Genomic DNA, 17,517 nt, shown 5'->3' on the forward strand with positions numbered 1-17,517 from the left:
TTTACAGCTAAAGACAACCCTCTAACGGCAGCCGTAATTGCCATTGAAAACGAGTGTGACACCCCTGCCATAAGATAAGCCATGCTAACTGCTAACAGCATGCTAGTGCTCTCTAATGTAAAGAAAATGCCTGGATCGATTCAAAAATCGACTAACGATGCTAAGTATTAGACCCGTACATAGTTGATACTACAATTATTAGATTGATATATTTATTATCAGAAAATATATTTGTTTTTGTTATTGTTTTAAACTTAGGAAATAAGTCCCTGGACTTTAAGGGCTGTGGACTTGGAGAAGGCATTCGACCGTGTACCCCGGGAAGTCCTGTGGGGAGTGCTCAGAGAGTATGGGGTATCGGACTGTCTGATTGTGGCGGTCCGCTCCCTGTATGATCAGTGTCAGAGTTCGGTCTGCATTGCCGGCAGTAAGTCGGACATGTTTCCAGTGAGGGTTGGACTCCGCCAAGGCTGCCCTTTGTCATCCATTCTGTTCCTAACTTTTATGGACAGAATTTCTAGGCGCAGTCAAGGCGTTGAGGGGATCCGGTTTGGTGGCTTCAGGATTAGGTCTCTGCTTTTTGCAGATGATGTGGTCCTGATGGCTTCATCTGGCCAGGATCTTCAGCTCTCACTGGATCAGTTCGCAGCCGAGTGTGAAGCGACTGGGATGGGAATCAGCACCTCCAAGTCCGAGTCCATGGCTCTCGCCCGGAAAAGGGTGGAGTGCCATCTCCGGGTTGGGGAGGAGTTCTTGCCCCAAGTGGAGGAGTTCAAGTACCTCGGAGTCTTGTTCACGAGTGAGGGAAGAGTGGATCGTGAGATCGACAGGCGGATCGGTGCGGCGTATTCAGTAATGCGGACGCTATATGGTTCAGTTGTGGTGAAGAAGGAGCTGAGCCGGAAGGCAAAGCTCTCCATTTACCGGTCGATCTACGTTCCCATCCTCACCTATGGTCATGAGCTTTGGGTTATGACCGAAAGGACAAGATCACGGGTACAAGCGGCCGAATTAGTTTCCTCCGCCGGGTGGCGGGGCTCTCCCTTAGAGATAGGGTGAGAAGCTCTGTCATCCGGGAGGAGCTCAAAGTAAAGCCGCTGCTCCTCCACATGGAGAGGAGCCAGATGAGGTGGTTCGGGCATCTGGTCAGGATGTCCGACCGGTAGGAGGCCACGGGGAAGACCCAGGGCACGTTGGGAAGACTATGTCTCTCGGCTGGCCTGGGAACGCCTCGGGATCCACCTGGAGGAGCTGGATGAAGTGGCTGGGGAGAGGGAAGTCTGGGCTTCCCTGCTTAGGCTGCTGCCCCCGTGACCCGACCTCGGAAAAGCAGAAGAAGATGGATGGATGGATGGACTTTAAGGGCCAAAACCAAATGATTTAAATAAGAGCCAATAGTAGGTCATTATTTAAATATTTAATAAATATTGTTACACTGCCATCCTGTGTTTTTGTCTGATTATAATTGTGATCAAAAATGGAATCGTTCAATGCTGTTGAGAATGTGAAGTATCAGTATTCAGCATTGATATGACCGATACTGCCTTGCTATTGGATCCATACCCAAATTTACAGTATAACCTAAAATAATGTAAAGTATCCAAACAACAGAAGAAAAAATTATCATTACAATTTAACAGAAGTGTAGATGGAAACATGCTATAACAGAAAGTAAGCAGATGCTAACAGTATAATAATAAGCAGAGTCATAATAGTTTGAACCAAATAATATAATAATAACATGTTTTAAAATGGTTCTATTGCCATTTATATGCCAAATCATATATTGGGATGTATATCATTATCGCAGGAGGCTGCGATATATATGGCGATGTAGATTTTAGGCTATATCGCCCATTTGTAGTCCAGATACGAAGGTCTCGGATACAATGTTTGCTCACCAGCGAGTTAGCAGTACAGCGACACTTTGCCAAGCAAAGGTGTGGAAGTTGTCTTTCCGTGACAATTGTCCCAAAACATGACTTAAAAAAAATGCAGTAATAATAGTTTTTAAAATCCATCCATCCATTCTGACGTTAGGAAATTAAAGATGTATTCTAATTTGTTGGAAAAAGTATTTATATCCAAGGAGAAACATTTCATGAATCATGTCTGAACTAAAGTGTGTTTGTGTTGTTTGTCCAACAGACCTTCAGCAGCTGATTGGTCATCCAGAAGAACTTCCCCCTCAGTCGCAGCCACCCCACATTAAAAAGGAGGAGGAGGAACTCTGCATCACTCAGGAGGGAGAGTGTCTTCTAGGACGAGAGGAAGCTGATTACACCAAGTTTCCACTGAGTATTCTCTCTGTGAAGACTGAATATGATGAAGAGAAACCACAACCAGACAACCTCTTAGCTCCACTATCAGATAGTGAGGCTGAAGACGAGGTTAAAAAACCTTTGAGCAGCGATACAGACTGTGAAGGTGATATGAGGACTCACATTGACAACAAACACCCTGAATGCTCTAAAAAAAAGACAGGCAAAAAACGTTTGAGCTGCTCAGTTTGTGCTAAAAGTTTTACTAGGAAGAGCAATTTGACTCAACACATGAGAGCACACAAGGGAGAAAAACCATTTATTTGTTCAGTTTGTGGTAAAAGTTTCTCTCTAAAGAGCAGTTTGACTGAGCACCTGAGAACACATACAGGAGAAAAACCATTTAATTGTTCAGTTTGTGGCAAAAGCTTTTGTCAAAAGAGCAGTTTGACTGAACACACGAGAACGCACACAGGAGAAAAACCATTTAAATGCTCAGTTTGTGATAAAAGCTTTACCAAAAAGTGGCATTTAACTCAACACATGATAACGCACACTGGACAAAAACCATTCAGTTGCTCATTTTGCGGTAATAGCTTTTCTCGAAACAGCTATTTGACCCAACACATGAGAACACACACAGGAGAGAATCCATTTAATTGTTCAGTTTGTGGTAAAAGCTATTTTTCCAGACAAGGTTTGGCTCAACACAAAATGATACACACTGGAGAAAAACCTTTCACTTGTTCGGTTTGTAGTAAAAGATTCCATCATAATGCAGTCGCAATAAGACATTTAAAAACACACACAGGAGATTAACCAATCAGCTTTGCAGTTTGTGGAATGTTGCTCAAATGTGGCAAGTTTTTCAAGGTAAATTCACTGCTTCTTTTACAAATATCAGAAGTCTTCATACAAAGTGGGATTATCTCAAGCATTATCTTATCTCTACATGACCTCATGTCTTCTGAGTATTTCAAACGCTCCTGAATAGTAAAATGAGGCTTGTAGTGCTTGGTTACTCCTTCTTCAGACGAGACACGCATGATGATTCTAGCTGGGGAGGAATTGTAGTGTTCTTCAGTGATGATGTACCACCTCTAGAATGCCTGACTTTGAACACCAACATCATGAATCGATCTGCCTGAAACTACACCTTCCAGGTCGCCTGGTGTTTATATTTTGTGTCTACAGACCAACATCAGATGATAATTCGGTTGTCCCTATCCAAGAACTCCACCCAAAATCTGAAATGAATGTTCTTGGGGATGTGAAGGGCCATCATGAAGACTGGCTGAGAAGTAATAAGACTGACGCTCAAGAGTTTGCTATACTCAACCCTGGTTTAATGACAAGTTCCATAAGGCAGAAGGCTTTTCGAAGCATCATACAGAATATTTATTTCCCCTAAGAATCAGAATCGAATTGAGTCATTTACAATTACCAAAATCCCTATTGGAACCATTTCCACAGGTGAGAACAGCGCATGTATGTGACTTTAATTTGGCTCCTTGCTAGGAATACGCTTGTTTGCCCACAATATGCTCGAGTCCTCAAGCCAACACTGAAGTCTTTAAACCAATTATTATACATTAAAAAACAACAAAAAAACACATACAATATAGCTATATTTTAGTTTTTGAATGTTAAAATATATTTATGGTCTTCCATTTTATGGAATTATTTTGGTTTATGTGACGTCAGGTGGGTTCACTTCCTGTTGTATGTAGACACGTCATGTGTGGATCTTCGTATTTACTAGAGATGTCCGATAATATCGGCCTGCCGATATTATCGGCCGATATATGCGTTAAAATGTAATATCGGAAATTATCGGTATCGGTTTTTTATTATCGGTATCGGTATCGTTTTTTTTTTTTTTTTTTAAATTACATCAACATAAAAAACACAAGATACACTTACAATTAGTGCACCAACCCAAAAAACCTCCCTCCCCCATTTACACTCATTCACACAAAAGGGTTGTTTCTTTCTGTTATTAATATTCTGGTTCCTACATTATATATCAATATATATCAATACAGTCTGCAAGGGATACAGTCCGTAAGCACACATGATTGTGCGTGCTGCTGGTCCACTAATAGTACTAACCTTTAACAGTTAATTTTACTAATTTTCATTCATTACTAGTTTCTATGTAACTGTTTTTATATTGTTGTACTTTCTTTTTTATTCAAGAAAATGTTTTTAATTTATTTATCTTATTTTACTAATTTTTTTAAAAAGTACCTTATCTTCACCATACCTGGTTGTCCAAATTAGGCATAATAATGTGTTAATTCCACGACTGCATATATCGGTTGATATCGGTATCGGTAATTAAAGAGTTGGACAATATCGGAATATCGGATATTGGCAAAAAGCCATTATCGGACATCCCTAATATTTACCTTTACTGTATAGTAGTTGTGTTTGAATATCTCGCTTTATTACCTCATGGCAACTACTGAAGATATTTTTCTTTTGTGACTGTCATACTCTGGTGACTGTTTTGGACCCCCCCACACCCCCAAACATTTTTATGTTAAAATACTGAACATCTGTTCAGTATTTTAACATAAAAGTGTTTGATTGTGAGGCATTAAAGGCCTACTGAAATTATTATTTTTTTATTTAAACGGGGATAGCAGATCTATTCTATGTGTCATACTTGATCATTTCGCGATATTGCCATATTTTTGCTGAAAGGATTTTGTATAAAACAACGACGATAAAGATCGCAACTTTTGGTATCTGATAAAAAAAAGGCTTGCCCCTACCGGAAGTAGCGTGACGTAGTCAGTTGAACATATACGCAAAGTTCCCTATTGTTTACAATGATGGCCGCATGAAGTGAGAGAGATTCGGACCGAGAAAGCGACGATTTCCCCATTAATTTGAGCGAGGATGAAAGATTTGTGGATGAGTAAAGTGCAAGTGAAGGACTAGTGGGGAGTTGAAGCTATTCAGATAGGGAAGATGCTGTGAGAGCCGGGGGTGACCTGATATTCAGCTGGGAATGACTACAACAGTAAATAAACACAAGACATATATATACTCTATTAGCCACAACACAACCAGGCTTATATTTAATATGCCACAAATTAATCCCACATAAAAACACCTAGGTGTTTGTTATGCTAGCTCCTAGCTCCTAGCTACTAGCTCGAGCTAGTTATAGCTCGAGCGGGTAATATGGACGGGATCCCGTATATATAACCCGCCAATACAATTCAAACACCTGCACTACACACTCACTCAGCCCAAAGAACCGTTCACCTAACCCAAGGTTCATAAAGCTTATATATTTAACCAAAGTTACGTACATGACACGCACGTACAGGCAAGCAATCAAATGTTTGGAAGCGCGCGGGTGGGACCTGATATTCAGCTGGGAATGACTACAACAGTAAATAAACACAAGACATATATATACTCTATTAGCCACAACACAACCAGGCTTATATTTAATATGCCACAAATTAAGCATAACAAAACACCTAGGTGTTTGTTATGCTAGCTCCTAGCTACTAGCTCGAGCTAGTTATAGCAAGCGATCAAATGTTTGGAAGCGTACTCACGGTATCGCGTCTGCGTCTGTTAACGAAGTCAAAGTCCTCCTGGTAAGAGTCTCTGTTGTCTGAGTTCTTCGATCTTGACTGCATCTTTCGGGAATGTAAACAATGAAACACCGACTGTGTTGTGTTGCTGACTTCCCTAGCAAAATACTCCGCTTCGCACCGACTTTCTTCTTTGCTTGCTCAGCTTCTTTCTCCATAATGCAATGAACAAATTGCAACAGATTCACCAACACAGATGTCCAGAATACTGTGGAATTATGAAATGAAAACAGCTATTTCGTATTGGCTTCAATAGGGAAGCCATACCTCTGTTAAACTGGCTACGTCACGCGCATACGTCATCCTCCAAAGGCGTTTTGAACCGGAAGTTCCCCGGTAAATTTAAAATTGCACTTTATAAGTTAACCCGGCCGTATTGGCATGTGTTGCAATGTTACGATTTCATCATTGATATATAAACTATCAGACTGCGTGGTCGGTAGTAGTGGCTTTCAGTAGGCCTTTAAAATCCACAAAATGCAATGGGTCCATCAGACCCACAAACGCTGGCTGAGTAACAACAATATGAACATTACACAAGGGTTAATCATTATTTGTTTTAATGGTGCTGTTTTGTTGTCTTTTCTTATTGTTTTAGTGTACTATGAACCATGTTTGTGTCTGGAATAAAGTGATGATTAACATATTATTTTTCTTATCTAGCCCATGTCCATTTTTCTTTTTCTTATAATTTTCATATGTTTTTTTCTTTTTCTATAACATGTGCTTTTTATTTTATTAGTAAAATAAATAATGCATTTAAACATTACAGACTTCGCTGAAACTGTCGTAAAAATGGAACGAAAACAACGACATTGCCCCTGCACATTAGGGATGGGCGATACCACACTTTTAGGATTCGATACGATACCGATACTTTTTCTTGCATTTTCATCGATACCGATACCAATAATTTCTTATTGGCAATTTTTTGTCAGTCAAAAATATTATTACTATTGTTATAATTTAAGACAAATCACAAGACAAATACAGACCATTTATACCACATTTATTATGGTCAATATATAATAAAAGTAAAATTAAAATAAATAACATAAATATGAAAAATAAATTAAATATTATATATAATAATAACTATATATTATATAGTGCGATGAGGTGGTGACTTGTCCAGGGTGTACCCCGCCTTCCACCCGATTGTAGCTGAGATAGGCTCCAGGGCCCCCGCGACCCCAAAGGGAATAAGCGGTAGAAAATGGATGGATGGATATATTATATATAATAATAATTAAATATTAGGGCTTTCCAATTAACAGTCAAATCCGAATTGCAAGAAGCTGCAGTTATTTTTTTAAGTTTGTTATATAATTAGCAATTAATGAAATATGAAATAGGCTAATGTTTTCGAAATGTAAGAAATCATGTTACAGATTAAAACCAAAATCACATTCAATCTATATTAATATATTCAAGATTTTCTTGGAAAAAAATTAAACTGTAATGCAAAGATGAAGAATCTCTAAATTGTATCTCTTTCTTACCTTGTTTTAAATATTCAAGCAATTTTCAACTAACAGTAAATTCCCCTGTGTGGAAATTATTTGAATTTAGGATAATCATTTAAACAAAAATATTCAGTAAACATTACTAAAAAAAACAAAACAACAATGCCTGTTTTAAGTCAACAATTGGACAACACTGGATATGCCTGGCTGCATCGCTGTCGGCAGGCTGTGTGTGTGTTGCACGTTGACGACGCTCATTGGCTGTCTCCTGTCACGTGACTGGGCCAGCTCTATACTCTGCCAGGTACAGGGGTGTCCCAGCACATAGGAAGTTAAGTAAGTCATCAAAAACATCTGAAAGTGATGCTTGCACCCCCCACACGCCGTTTTTTGGTTTATATCGATACTTTTTTCAGAAAAGTGATGCCAAATGAGTAGCGTGTGAGTATCGATATATCGATACCACAGGATTGATACGCACATCCCTACTGCACATGCGCAGAACCGACCGTGTTTCCGGTAGCGACTTCGATGGCGGACTCGGCGGCTGTGGCTTCCTGGAGAAGTTCAAAACTTACAATATAACAGAAAATATGTCTAGAAATACCTCAAATACTTGATTTTTCTAACACCAAGAAACGGAAGTTGAATTTGGAGCGATGGAGTGTTATCTGAAGTGAAGATTGAAGACGTGATAGAAGATGGACGACTACTGCTATGCTAAGACGGCGACGTCCGCTAAAAGAGAACATGAAAGACAATCACTAACGGAGAAAAAGACGAAAACTGCAGATGAATGTGAGTGAGTTGAAGTTTCCAACAACGTAATTTTTGGGGCTATCGTAAACCCCGAAAAGAGCGTTAAAAGAAGTTAGCCGTCCTTGTTGAAGAATGTAAAGAAAGAGCCGCCATGATTGTTAGCTTGAAGAAGGCAGTGGAGTTCACATCAGAGGAGATGGAAGAATGCAAAAGTTGGACAATATGTGGCTGCGATCTCAACTCGGTGAGATAGTTAGCTGGCGAAGTGTAAGACAAAGTTGTGTGAAAACGCAATTTAAATACGCTTTTAGTCGAAGTCCACTGGCTAAACTTTGTCTACATCAATTGAAGTGCTTTTGTGGGAAACAATAACAAACGTCACAGTGTTAGCGCTAGGAATTTTCAAAATGGGGGTCCCAGGGACCCCATCAAGTCATAACAATGGGGTCCCACAGTAAATTTTTGGGGTCCCACTTTTTTGTCACCGTTTTAAAAACAAATGATAAATGTATGCATTATCCTGTTATATCCATCCATTTTCTACCGCTTGTCCCTTTTGGGGTCGCGGGAGGTGCCGGAGCCTATCTCAGCTACAATCGGGCGGAAGGCGGGGTACACCCTGGACAAGTCGCCACCTCATCACAGGGCCAACCCAGATAGACAGACAACATTCACACTCACATTCACACACTAGGGACCATTCAGTGTTGCCAATCAACCTATCCCCAGGTGCATGTCTTTGGAGGTGGGAGGAGCCTATCCCCAGGTGCATGTCTTTGGAGGTGGGAGGGGCCTATTCCAAGGTGCATGTCTTTGGAGGTGGGAGGAAGCCGGAGTACCCGGAGGGAACCCACGCAGTCACGGGGAGAACATGCAAACTCCACACAGAAAGATCCCGAGCCCAGGTTAGAACTCAGGACTGCACAGTGGCCTAGTGGTTAGAGTGTCCGCCCTGAGATCGGTAGGTTGTGAGTTCAAACCCTGGCAGAGTCATACCAAAGACTATGAAAATGGGACCCATTACCTCCCTGCTTGGCACTCAGCATCAAGGGTTGGAATTGGGGGTTAAATCACTAAAAATGATTCCCGGGCGCGGCACTGCTGCTGCCCACTGCTCCCCTCACCTCTCAGGGGGTGAACAAGGGGATGGGTCAAATGCAGAGGACACATTTCACCACACCTAGTGTGTGTGTGACAATCATTGGTACTTTAACTTAACTCAGGACTTTCGTATTGTGAGGCACATGCACTAACCCCTGTCCCACCGTCCTGTTATATCTCACATTCTGTATTGTGTTTTGGAAAAAGGTTGTCATAATGAATTCATTAAAAAAATAACACAAAAGAAAACACATTTTTATGCATATGTAAATGTATTCAGTTATAAACATTCATTCACTTTCTTCTTTCCTTCATGGATCTAAACTTTACTGCTGCCTGTAAATTAAGTTAAAAAGTTGAAGTACCAACGATTGTCACACACACACACTAGGTGTGGCGAAAATATTCCCTGCATTTGGCCCATCACCCTTGATCACCCCCTGGGAGGTGAGGGGAGCAGTGAACAGCAGCGGTGGGCACGCCTGGGCATCATTTTTGGTGATTTAACCCCCAATTCCAACCCTTCATGCTGAGTGCCAAGCAGGCTTTGGTATGACTCGGCCGGGGTTTGAACTCACAACCTACCAATCTCAGGGCGGACACTCTAACCCAGGGGTCACCAACCTTTTTGAAACCAAGAGCTACTTCTTGGGTACTGATTAATGCGAAGGGCTACCAGTTTGATACACACTTAAATAAATTGCCAGAAATAGCCAATTTGCTCAATTTACCTTTAACTCTATGTTATTATTAATAATTAATGATATTTACACTTAATTGAACGGTTTAAAAGAGGAGAAAACACGAAAAAAAATTACAATTAAATTTTGAAACATAGTTTATCTTCAATTTCGACTCTTTAAAATTCAAAATTCAACCGAAAAAAAGAAGAGAAAAACTTAAAAATCATTAGTAATTTTTCCTGATTAAGATAATTTTACAATTTTGATTAAATAGGTTAAAATCCAATCTACACTTTGTTAGAATATATAACACATTGGACCAAGCTATATTTCTAACAAAGACAAATCATTATTTCTTCTAGATTTTCCAGAACAAAAATTTTAATATAAATTCAAAAGACTTTGAAATAAGATTTAAATTTGATTCTACAGATTTTCTAGATTTGCCAGAGTAATTTTTTTGAATTTTAATCATAATAAGTTTGAAGAAATATTTCACAAATATTCTTCGTCGAAAAAACAGAAGCTAAAATGAAGAATTAAATTAAAATGTATTTTTTTTATTCTTTATGATTAAAAAAAATACATTTACTTGAACATTGATTTAAATTGTCAGGAAAGAAAAGGAAGGAATTTAAAAGGTAAAAAGGTATATGTGTTTAAAAATCCTAAAATCATTTTTAAGGTTGTATTTTTTCTCTAAAATTGTCTTTCTGAAAGTTATAAGAAGCAAAGTAAAAAAAAAATTAATGAATTTATTTAAACAAGTGAAGACCAAGTCTTTAAAATATTTTCTTGGATTTTCAAATTCTATTTGAGTTTTGTCTCTCTTAGAATTAAAAATGTCGGGCAAAGCGAGACCAGCTCGCTAGTAAATAAATACAATTTAAAAAATAGAGGCAGCTCACTGGTAAGTGCTGCTATTTGGGCTATTTTTAGAACAGGCCAGCGGGCTACTCATCTGGTCCTTATGGGCTACCTGGTGCCCGCGGGCACCGCGTTGGTGACCCCTGCTCTAACCACTATCCTAAACCTTCTCCATGTATCAGTTTACTGATCCATTGTTTGTTTCTTGTAGTAAAATGCAAAAAATGCCATCCAACAGGAAGCTAACCCCTTGATTTTGAGTTTTTTACATGGGTGCTAAGGATATTTGCTTTGGCTCTTATTTGTATAACTCACCAGATCAAACAGTATGCCTTTATTCAATGACACATAAAGACAATGACTGCACCGTTTAAGTAACGATATGCGTTGTATAGTGTTGGCGCTAGGAATTTTTTTCAAAATGGGGTCCCGGGGACCCCATCAAGTCATAAAAATTGAGTCCTGCAGTACATTTTTGGGGTCCCACTTTTTTGTAAGCGTTTTAAAAACAAATGATAAATGTATGCATTATCCTGTTGTATCTCACATTCTATATTGTGTTTTGGAAAAAGGTTGTCATAATTAATTCATTAAATAATACAAAAGAAAACAATGTTTTATGCATATGTAAATGTATTCAGTTATAAACATTCATTCACTTTCTTCTTTCCTTCATGGATCTAAACTTTACCGCTGCTGGTAGTTTTTCTGTATGTTCATTTAATAAGTTATAGGTGTATTTATTTCAGTATAAAAGTGTAAAACGTTTTTTGCTTCAGGCATGAAATGATAACGGTGTGCCAGGGCATACATACATATGACCAATTGAATTGATTATTCTCACCTGTATGTATATCATCAGTCGTTTAAAAACCGCCACATCTACACTCCAGTTTGTATAGTCATTGGAAGACAGAACAAGCTGAAACACCTGCTTCTACCGATAACTGATCAATTTAGTAATAGCAATTATTTTTCAAATGTAAATTGTGCACATGCACCTTTCTCTGCGACTGGTTTTGGGGCGGCTTCTCTGGCGTAGGTTACAATGGCGGTTCAGGGGTGATACGATTTGATATGTTGGAGCGTGATGGTTTTTCCCTTCTGAACATTCTGTGTGAATAGCAGGCAAAATGTCTTCCTCTGCAACACGCTTTGACTTCAGTTTTTCAGGACTTATGCAGATCCCAAATGCACAACAGCAGGTACCCATAGCAGTGCTGGCGTTAACGCACTTTTTGTGTCTTTTTACGCATTGAAATCAGAAAGGACGCGTATTTCCGGAAGTCTGTGTGTCCCCCGGACGCAGATTTTGTTTTTGTTTGCTTGTTTTCCACGCATTTTCTACCGCTTGTCCCTTTCGGGGTCGCGGGGGGGGGGGGGGGGGCATTCGGGCGGAAGGCGGTGTACACCCTGGACAAGTCGCCACCTCATCACAGGGCCGATTTGCTTGTTGTTGTTTTTTAATCGATTATCGCTTTCCAGTGGTGTTTTGTTTAAGTTTGTATTTTCCGGGTCAAATTCTTAATTATTAATTATTGGTCGACTTCAAAATAAAGCACTTTCCGGTACAATTTCTTAAACTTTGATTCGCCGAAATGATACCGATCACAAATACTACATTACGTGTTATTGTGTTCATCATGGCAAGCAATAAACCCAAGAAGCGAAGCTTCAATGAAAAGTGGCTTCAGGAGCCACTTTTCAGCAAATGGCTCACTTATGACGATGGAAAGATGTTTTGCACGCCATGTAAACGGGCTAAGAAAAAGAACATCTTTACCACCTGGTGCACTGATTTTCAAAGATCCAGCCTCACCAGGCACCAAGAAACATCATGTTGCACTTTTCCTGCTTGTCAGCTCCCAGACCGTGGTCGAGGAGCGCCAGGGAATGATGAGGCCATCGATTTGTTACAACTCTTTATTTATGTTTTCCACAAAGCCGAGCGGACATCCACCATTCTATTACCACTCCTGAACATGCTAGCGCTCCCTCTCCTAACTTGCCCACTCACTTAAACACGTCACTCACCCCACATACTGCCATTCTTAAAGGGGAACACACAGCTTACGGCCATCACCAAGCCAGAGATGAAACGCTAGAGGCATTGAGTGCCACGCTATTAAATGACATTGAAACTAACTTGCCAAATTCTAAGTTTGTTGGCATTATTTGCCATGAAAGTGCAGATGTGGCGGTTTTTAAACGACTGATGATCTACATACAGGTGAGAATAATCAATTAAAATTGTCAAATGCACGTATGCCCTGGCACACCATTATCATAATTTCATCACCGAAGCAAAAAACTTTTTACACTTTTATACTAAAATAAATACACCTACAACTTAATAAATGAAAATATAGAAAAATACAGGCAGTGGTGAAGTTTAGATCCATGTATGAAAGAAGAAAATTAATGAATGTTTATAACTGAATACGTTTACATATGCATACAAATTTGTTTTCTTTTGTATTATTTTTTAAATGAATTAAGTAGCATTTATGTTAACTTTTTTCCAAAACACAATACAGAATGTGAGATATACACTACCTATTCACCAACATCCTCCTGTTGTGCTGAAGTTTGCTCCTCCAGTACGTGTTTAAACATCTAATGGATTATTTGTAAGCTAAAGTGTGTTTGTTTGTGTGTTATAGACATCCAGCAGCTGACTGGTCAACCAGAAGAACTTCCCATTCCGTCAGGAGGGAGCTCCACTTTGAAGCAGGAGACTCCACAACCACCCTTCATTAAAAAGGAAGAGGAGGAACTCTGCATCACTCAGGAGGGAGAGTGTCTTCTAGGACGAGAGGAGGCTGATCTCACCAAGTTGCCACTGACTGTTGTCTCTGTGAAGACTGGAGATGATGAAGAGAAACCCCATGCAGACAACCTCTTAACTTCGCTTTCAGATAGTGAGGCTGAAGACGAGGTTGAAGTAACTTTGAGCAGCGATACAGACTGTGAAGGTGATATGAGGACTCACACTGACAACAAACACTCTAAACGCTCTAAAAAGAAGAGAGGTAAAACGCATTTGAGCTGCTCAGTTTGTGCGAAAAGCTTTACCAAAAAGTACAATTTCACTCAACACATGAGAACACACACAGGAGAGAAACCATTTCAGTGTTCGGTTTGTAGTAAAAGCTTTTCTCAAAATAGCATTTTGACTGTACACATGAAAACACACACAGGAGAAAACAAATTTAATTGCTCAGTTTGTGGGAAAAGCTTTTCGATAAAGAGCTATTTGACTGAACACATAAGAAGAACACACACAGGAGATCAAACATTTCGTTGTTTCGTTTGTGGCAAACTCTTTACCCCAATGTGCAATGTCACTCAACACATGAGAACACACACTGGCCAAAAACCATTTATTTGCTCAGTTTGTGGTAAAAGCTTTTCTCGAAACAGCTATTTGATTCCACACATGAGAACACACACAGGAGAAAAACCATTTAACTGTTCAGTGTGCCGTAAAAGCTTTTCTGTGAAGTGCAATTTGACCGAACACATGAGAACACACACACAAGAGAAAAAACATTTAGTTGTTCAGTCTGTAGTAGACACTTTTTTTCCAGGCATGGTTTGACCAACATATGAGGAAACACACCGGAGAAAAACATTAAAGTTGTTCAGTTTGTAGTAAAAAAAAATCCAACATAATGCAGACAGAGTAAGAACACACAAGGGAGAGTAACCAATCAGCTGTTAAGTTTGTGGTATGGTGCTCATATGTGGCGACATCCACCCAAACCCAGGGCCTCCTTGAATACCTCTGTGAAATGTATCCAATTTGTTATTAAACAGTTTTTCAACAATTTTAGAAAATTGTGGAAGTAAAGAAACAGGTGTATAATTTGTAAATTGGTGTTTGTCTCCAGTCTAATAAATCTGGATTTTTTTTTGCTATTTTCATTTTGTTTGGGAATTTGCCTGTTTGAAATGACAGGTTATTGATCTACGTTAATGGTTCTGAGATCTGTTCCATACATTTTTGATTCTATATAAATTCCATTTCAATCAGTTGAGGTCTTCGATTGACATATTAGTCACGATTTTAACTCTTTCCTCTTGCGTGACGAACATTGAGTTGGGTTTTCTATCTATGGTATAATTTTAGTCCTCAATTGATAATGTGTCTGCAATCCTTTCCTCCGGTTTTGGTCCAATAGTCAAAAAGTAATTATTGAAGCTTTCAACTACTTCCTTCATATCGTCATTATTTACGTTTCCGAGGGTAAACTCTCCTAGTGCCATTTTTAATTATACTATTAAGGATGCCCCAGGTTGCTCTCATATTGTTTTTGTTTTCTGTCTAATAATTGACTGTAATATTATTTTCGACATGTTCATTGTGTTAGAATAATTGTATCTAAGTTATCACAAAAACTTTGTGTTTCAATGAGTTCCCAGCGAAAAGCAAAAACATGTCTTTGAACCTACCAAGAAGAAGGCTTGTAAAACTCCACTGTGTAGGGGGGGAAGCAACATGAAGGTGTTCTGTTTTCTTTCATGTATTGTAATCAACAGAAAGATATTGTTTTAACCCAAGGACTACAAAGCGGAGAGAAGGCAGGATCTGCCCAAGTTCCAGACACGTTTTTTCGAACTCTTTTACGAACCTCTTTTTGAAGTCTTTTACAAACATTTCTTTGAACTGTTTTACAACCTTTTCTGTGAAGTGTTTACGACCTTTTCTTTTGAACTGTTCTGTAACCAAAGGCAACACTGTTTACGACCCACGTCCCTTTGGAAGCAGCTGTTGCCATGTGGTCAGGGAAAGTCCAAATAAAGGAGGAGGCATACAATCTTTCGCCAGAGCGTGCTGGAGACCGTACAAGAGTACAGCCCGGACGTTTCTCCTCAAATTGTGCCAAATGTAATTCTGTCTCTGTTTGATTCTTTGCTTCTTGTCCTGTTTAATAGATGTCATCAGTGTTTGAACCTGACACATAGTTTGCTAGTTAGCTTGTTTTTAAACATTTTTTATAATAACAGATCAAAAAGCAGAAAGGTCACAGAAATAAATAGGTAGGGTTAAGTAGGAGCCATAGAGAGTGAGAAAGAGAGTGACAAAAACTCTTTCAGAACTTTATCATTTTTGGGGGGAATGAGAGCACAAACGTTTGGCACTTTGTGGGAGGTTTTGAGATGGGGGATAGGGGACTATTTATGAATCATAATTCTATAATAACTATAACAGTTGGACCAAAATGTTTGTAGCACAAACGAATGGGACACGTTTGGGGAGATTGGGACATGGTTGGAGTCTCATTATGATTGATATCACGCTAACTACATGTTAATAAAATAAAACAATAACTTGAAAACCGTAGCAGCACAAACGACTGGGACAAGTTTGGGGAGATTTGGACAAGGTGGGCGGACTAAGTTGAAACAGGTTCTCAAAATAAATTCACTGCTTCCGTCATGCCTGCCCAGGTGTTCCAATCAGTGTTTATTACCTGCCTTGTATATACTCCCCTGTCTTTAAGTCTAGTCGTGACTTTGTTGCCATCCTTGTCACGGCCTAGCGTTTCTCGTACGTACTCTTGCCTTTCTGTTACTCAACCCTGCCTGACCTTTGACCTGTCCTGGAATAAACCCACCTGTGTCTGTTCTGCCAACTCTGCATTTGAGTCCTCCTGCCACCACACACGGGAGATTAACCAATCAGCTGTTCAGTTTGAGGTATGTTGCACAAATGTGGCGACTTCCACCCAAACTCAGGACCTCTTCATGGTAAATTCACTGCTTCTTTCACAAATATCAGAAGTAAAAAGGTTTTGTCTTGTGCACTCCCTAGCTGCACTCACCTTATTTTGTTAATTAAATACTATTTTACTTACCTTCTGTCATGTGGCTGTCTTCTCTGTATCTCTGGTGTCAGGCTGAGAGTATGTTATTTTCTAAAAAGGTTCTGTCTTGTGCACTCCCTAACTGCACTCACCTTCTTTTGTTAATTAAAGATGATTTTATTTACGTTCCGCTGTCTTCTCTGTATCTCTGGGGTACCGCTGCAAACACCGCTTCCCGCATCGTTACCATGACCACATTTTGAAAATGTTCTTTTGAAAGACGTGGTGTTTGTCTTGTGTATGGTGTTCTGTAATATTTTATTGAAATACATTCGTTTTTTGTAAAGTCTTCATGTTCATCAGTCAGGTCTCAGAGAGCACAGCCTGTAGGTTCAATGTGCTCGATTGTTGCTCAGACAGTAATGTGTTTATATACGTTTAGATTGGGGTAGGATGCTTATAACGGGAACAGATGTTAATGTGATAAATACATCAGCGCACTAGCTCGCTTCTCCAGATAATTAGCATGTATTGCCAGTCTATGAGTTTAATGAAGTGCGGTAGTTACGGTTTTATGACTTTCATTTGAAAAGGTAAAACTACCCTTCAAGGGTTTTACCGCAGTTTATTATGAACACTGTTATCGTTACATCTCTGTTTATACATTGATTCTGTCATGGTAAAAGTTCAATTTCAGGATTAATAATCGATGAAAACAAAAAATTTGATCAATCAGAAAAATCTTTATTTGTGAAGTGTGAAGTGAATTATATTTATATAGCGCTTTTCTCTAGTGACTCAAAGCGCTTTTACATATAGTGAAACCCAATATCTAAGTTACATTTAAACCAGTGTGGGTGGCACTGGGGGCAGGTGGGTAAAGTGTCCTTGCCCAAGGACACAACGGCAGTGACTAGGATGGCGGAAGCGGGGATCGAACCTGGAACCCT

At 39.4% G+C, this 17,517-nt stretch overlaps 2 protein-coding genes across 4 annotated transcripts in view; both read left to right on the forward strand.

Moving 5' to 3' along the window:
* Positions 1-4,017, forward strand: part of LOC133632436 (zinc finger protein 501-like) — a 5,896-nt gene extending 1,879 nt beyond the window's left edge. Inside the window, exon 2 of the mRNA XM_062024843.1 lies at positions 2,149-4,017. Coding sequence (XP_061880827.1) covers positions 2,149-3,080 — 932 coding nt within the window. The 3' untranslated portion in view covers positions 3,081-4,017. The remainder of the gene's footprint in view (positions 1-2,148) is intronic.
* Positions 4,018-7,857: 3,840 nt separating this feature from the next.
* LOC133632438 (oocyte zinc finger protein XlCOF22-like) lies at positions 7,858-15,611 on the forward strand. 3 transcript variants are annotated; one of them, XM_062024848.1, is made up of 3 exons: positions 7,858-8,145; positions 8,836-9,011; positions 13,421-13,534. In XM_062024848.1, exons 1-3 carry the CDS (start codon positions 8,049-8,051, stop codon positions 13,433-13,435), a joined length of 288 nt encoding a protein of 95 aa, XP_061880832.1. In that variant the 5' UTR covers positions 7,858-8,048; the 3' UTR covers positions 13,436-13,534. The 3 variants fall into 3 exon arrangements, with proteins under 3 accessions (XP_061880832.1, XP_061880829.1, XP_061880830.1); XM_062024845.1 differs by lacking the exon at positions 8,836-9,011 and having other exon boundaries at positions 13,421-15,611; XM_062024846.1 differs by lacking the exon at positions 8,836-9,011 and having other exon boundaries at positions 8,070-8,149; positions 13,421-15,611.
* Positions 15,612-17,517: the final 1,906 nt, after the last annotated feature.

This window comes from Entelurus aequoreus, linkage group LG17 (genome assembly GCF_033978785.1).
Source record: "Entelurus aequoreus isolate RoL-2023_Sb linkage group LG17, RoL_Eaeq_v1.1, whole genome shotgun sequence".
Lineage (NCBI taxonomy): Eukaryota > Metazoa > Chordata > Actinopteri > Syngnathiformes > Syngnathidae > Entelurus > Entelurus aequoreus.

What these genes read in the sequence shown, in the direction of transcription:
- LOC133632438 (XM_062024845.1), top strand. Translation starts at nt 8,049, where the DNA reads ATGGACGACTACTGCTATGCTAAGACGGCGACGTCCGCTAAAAGAGAA. An exon ending in GACGAAAACTGCAGATGAAT is followed by an intron (nt 8,146 to 13,420) that starts GTGAGTGAGTTG and finishes TGTGTGTTATAG; the next exon opens with ACATCCAGCAGCTGACTGGT.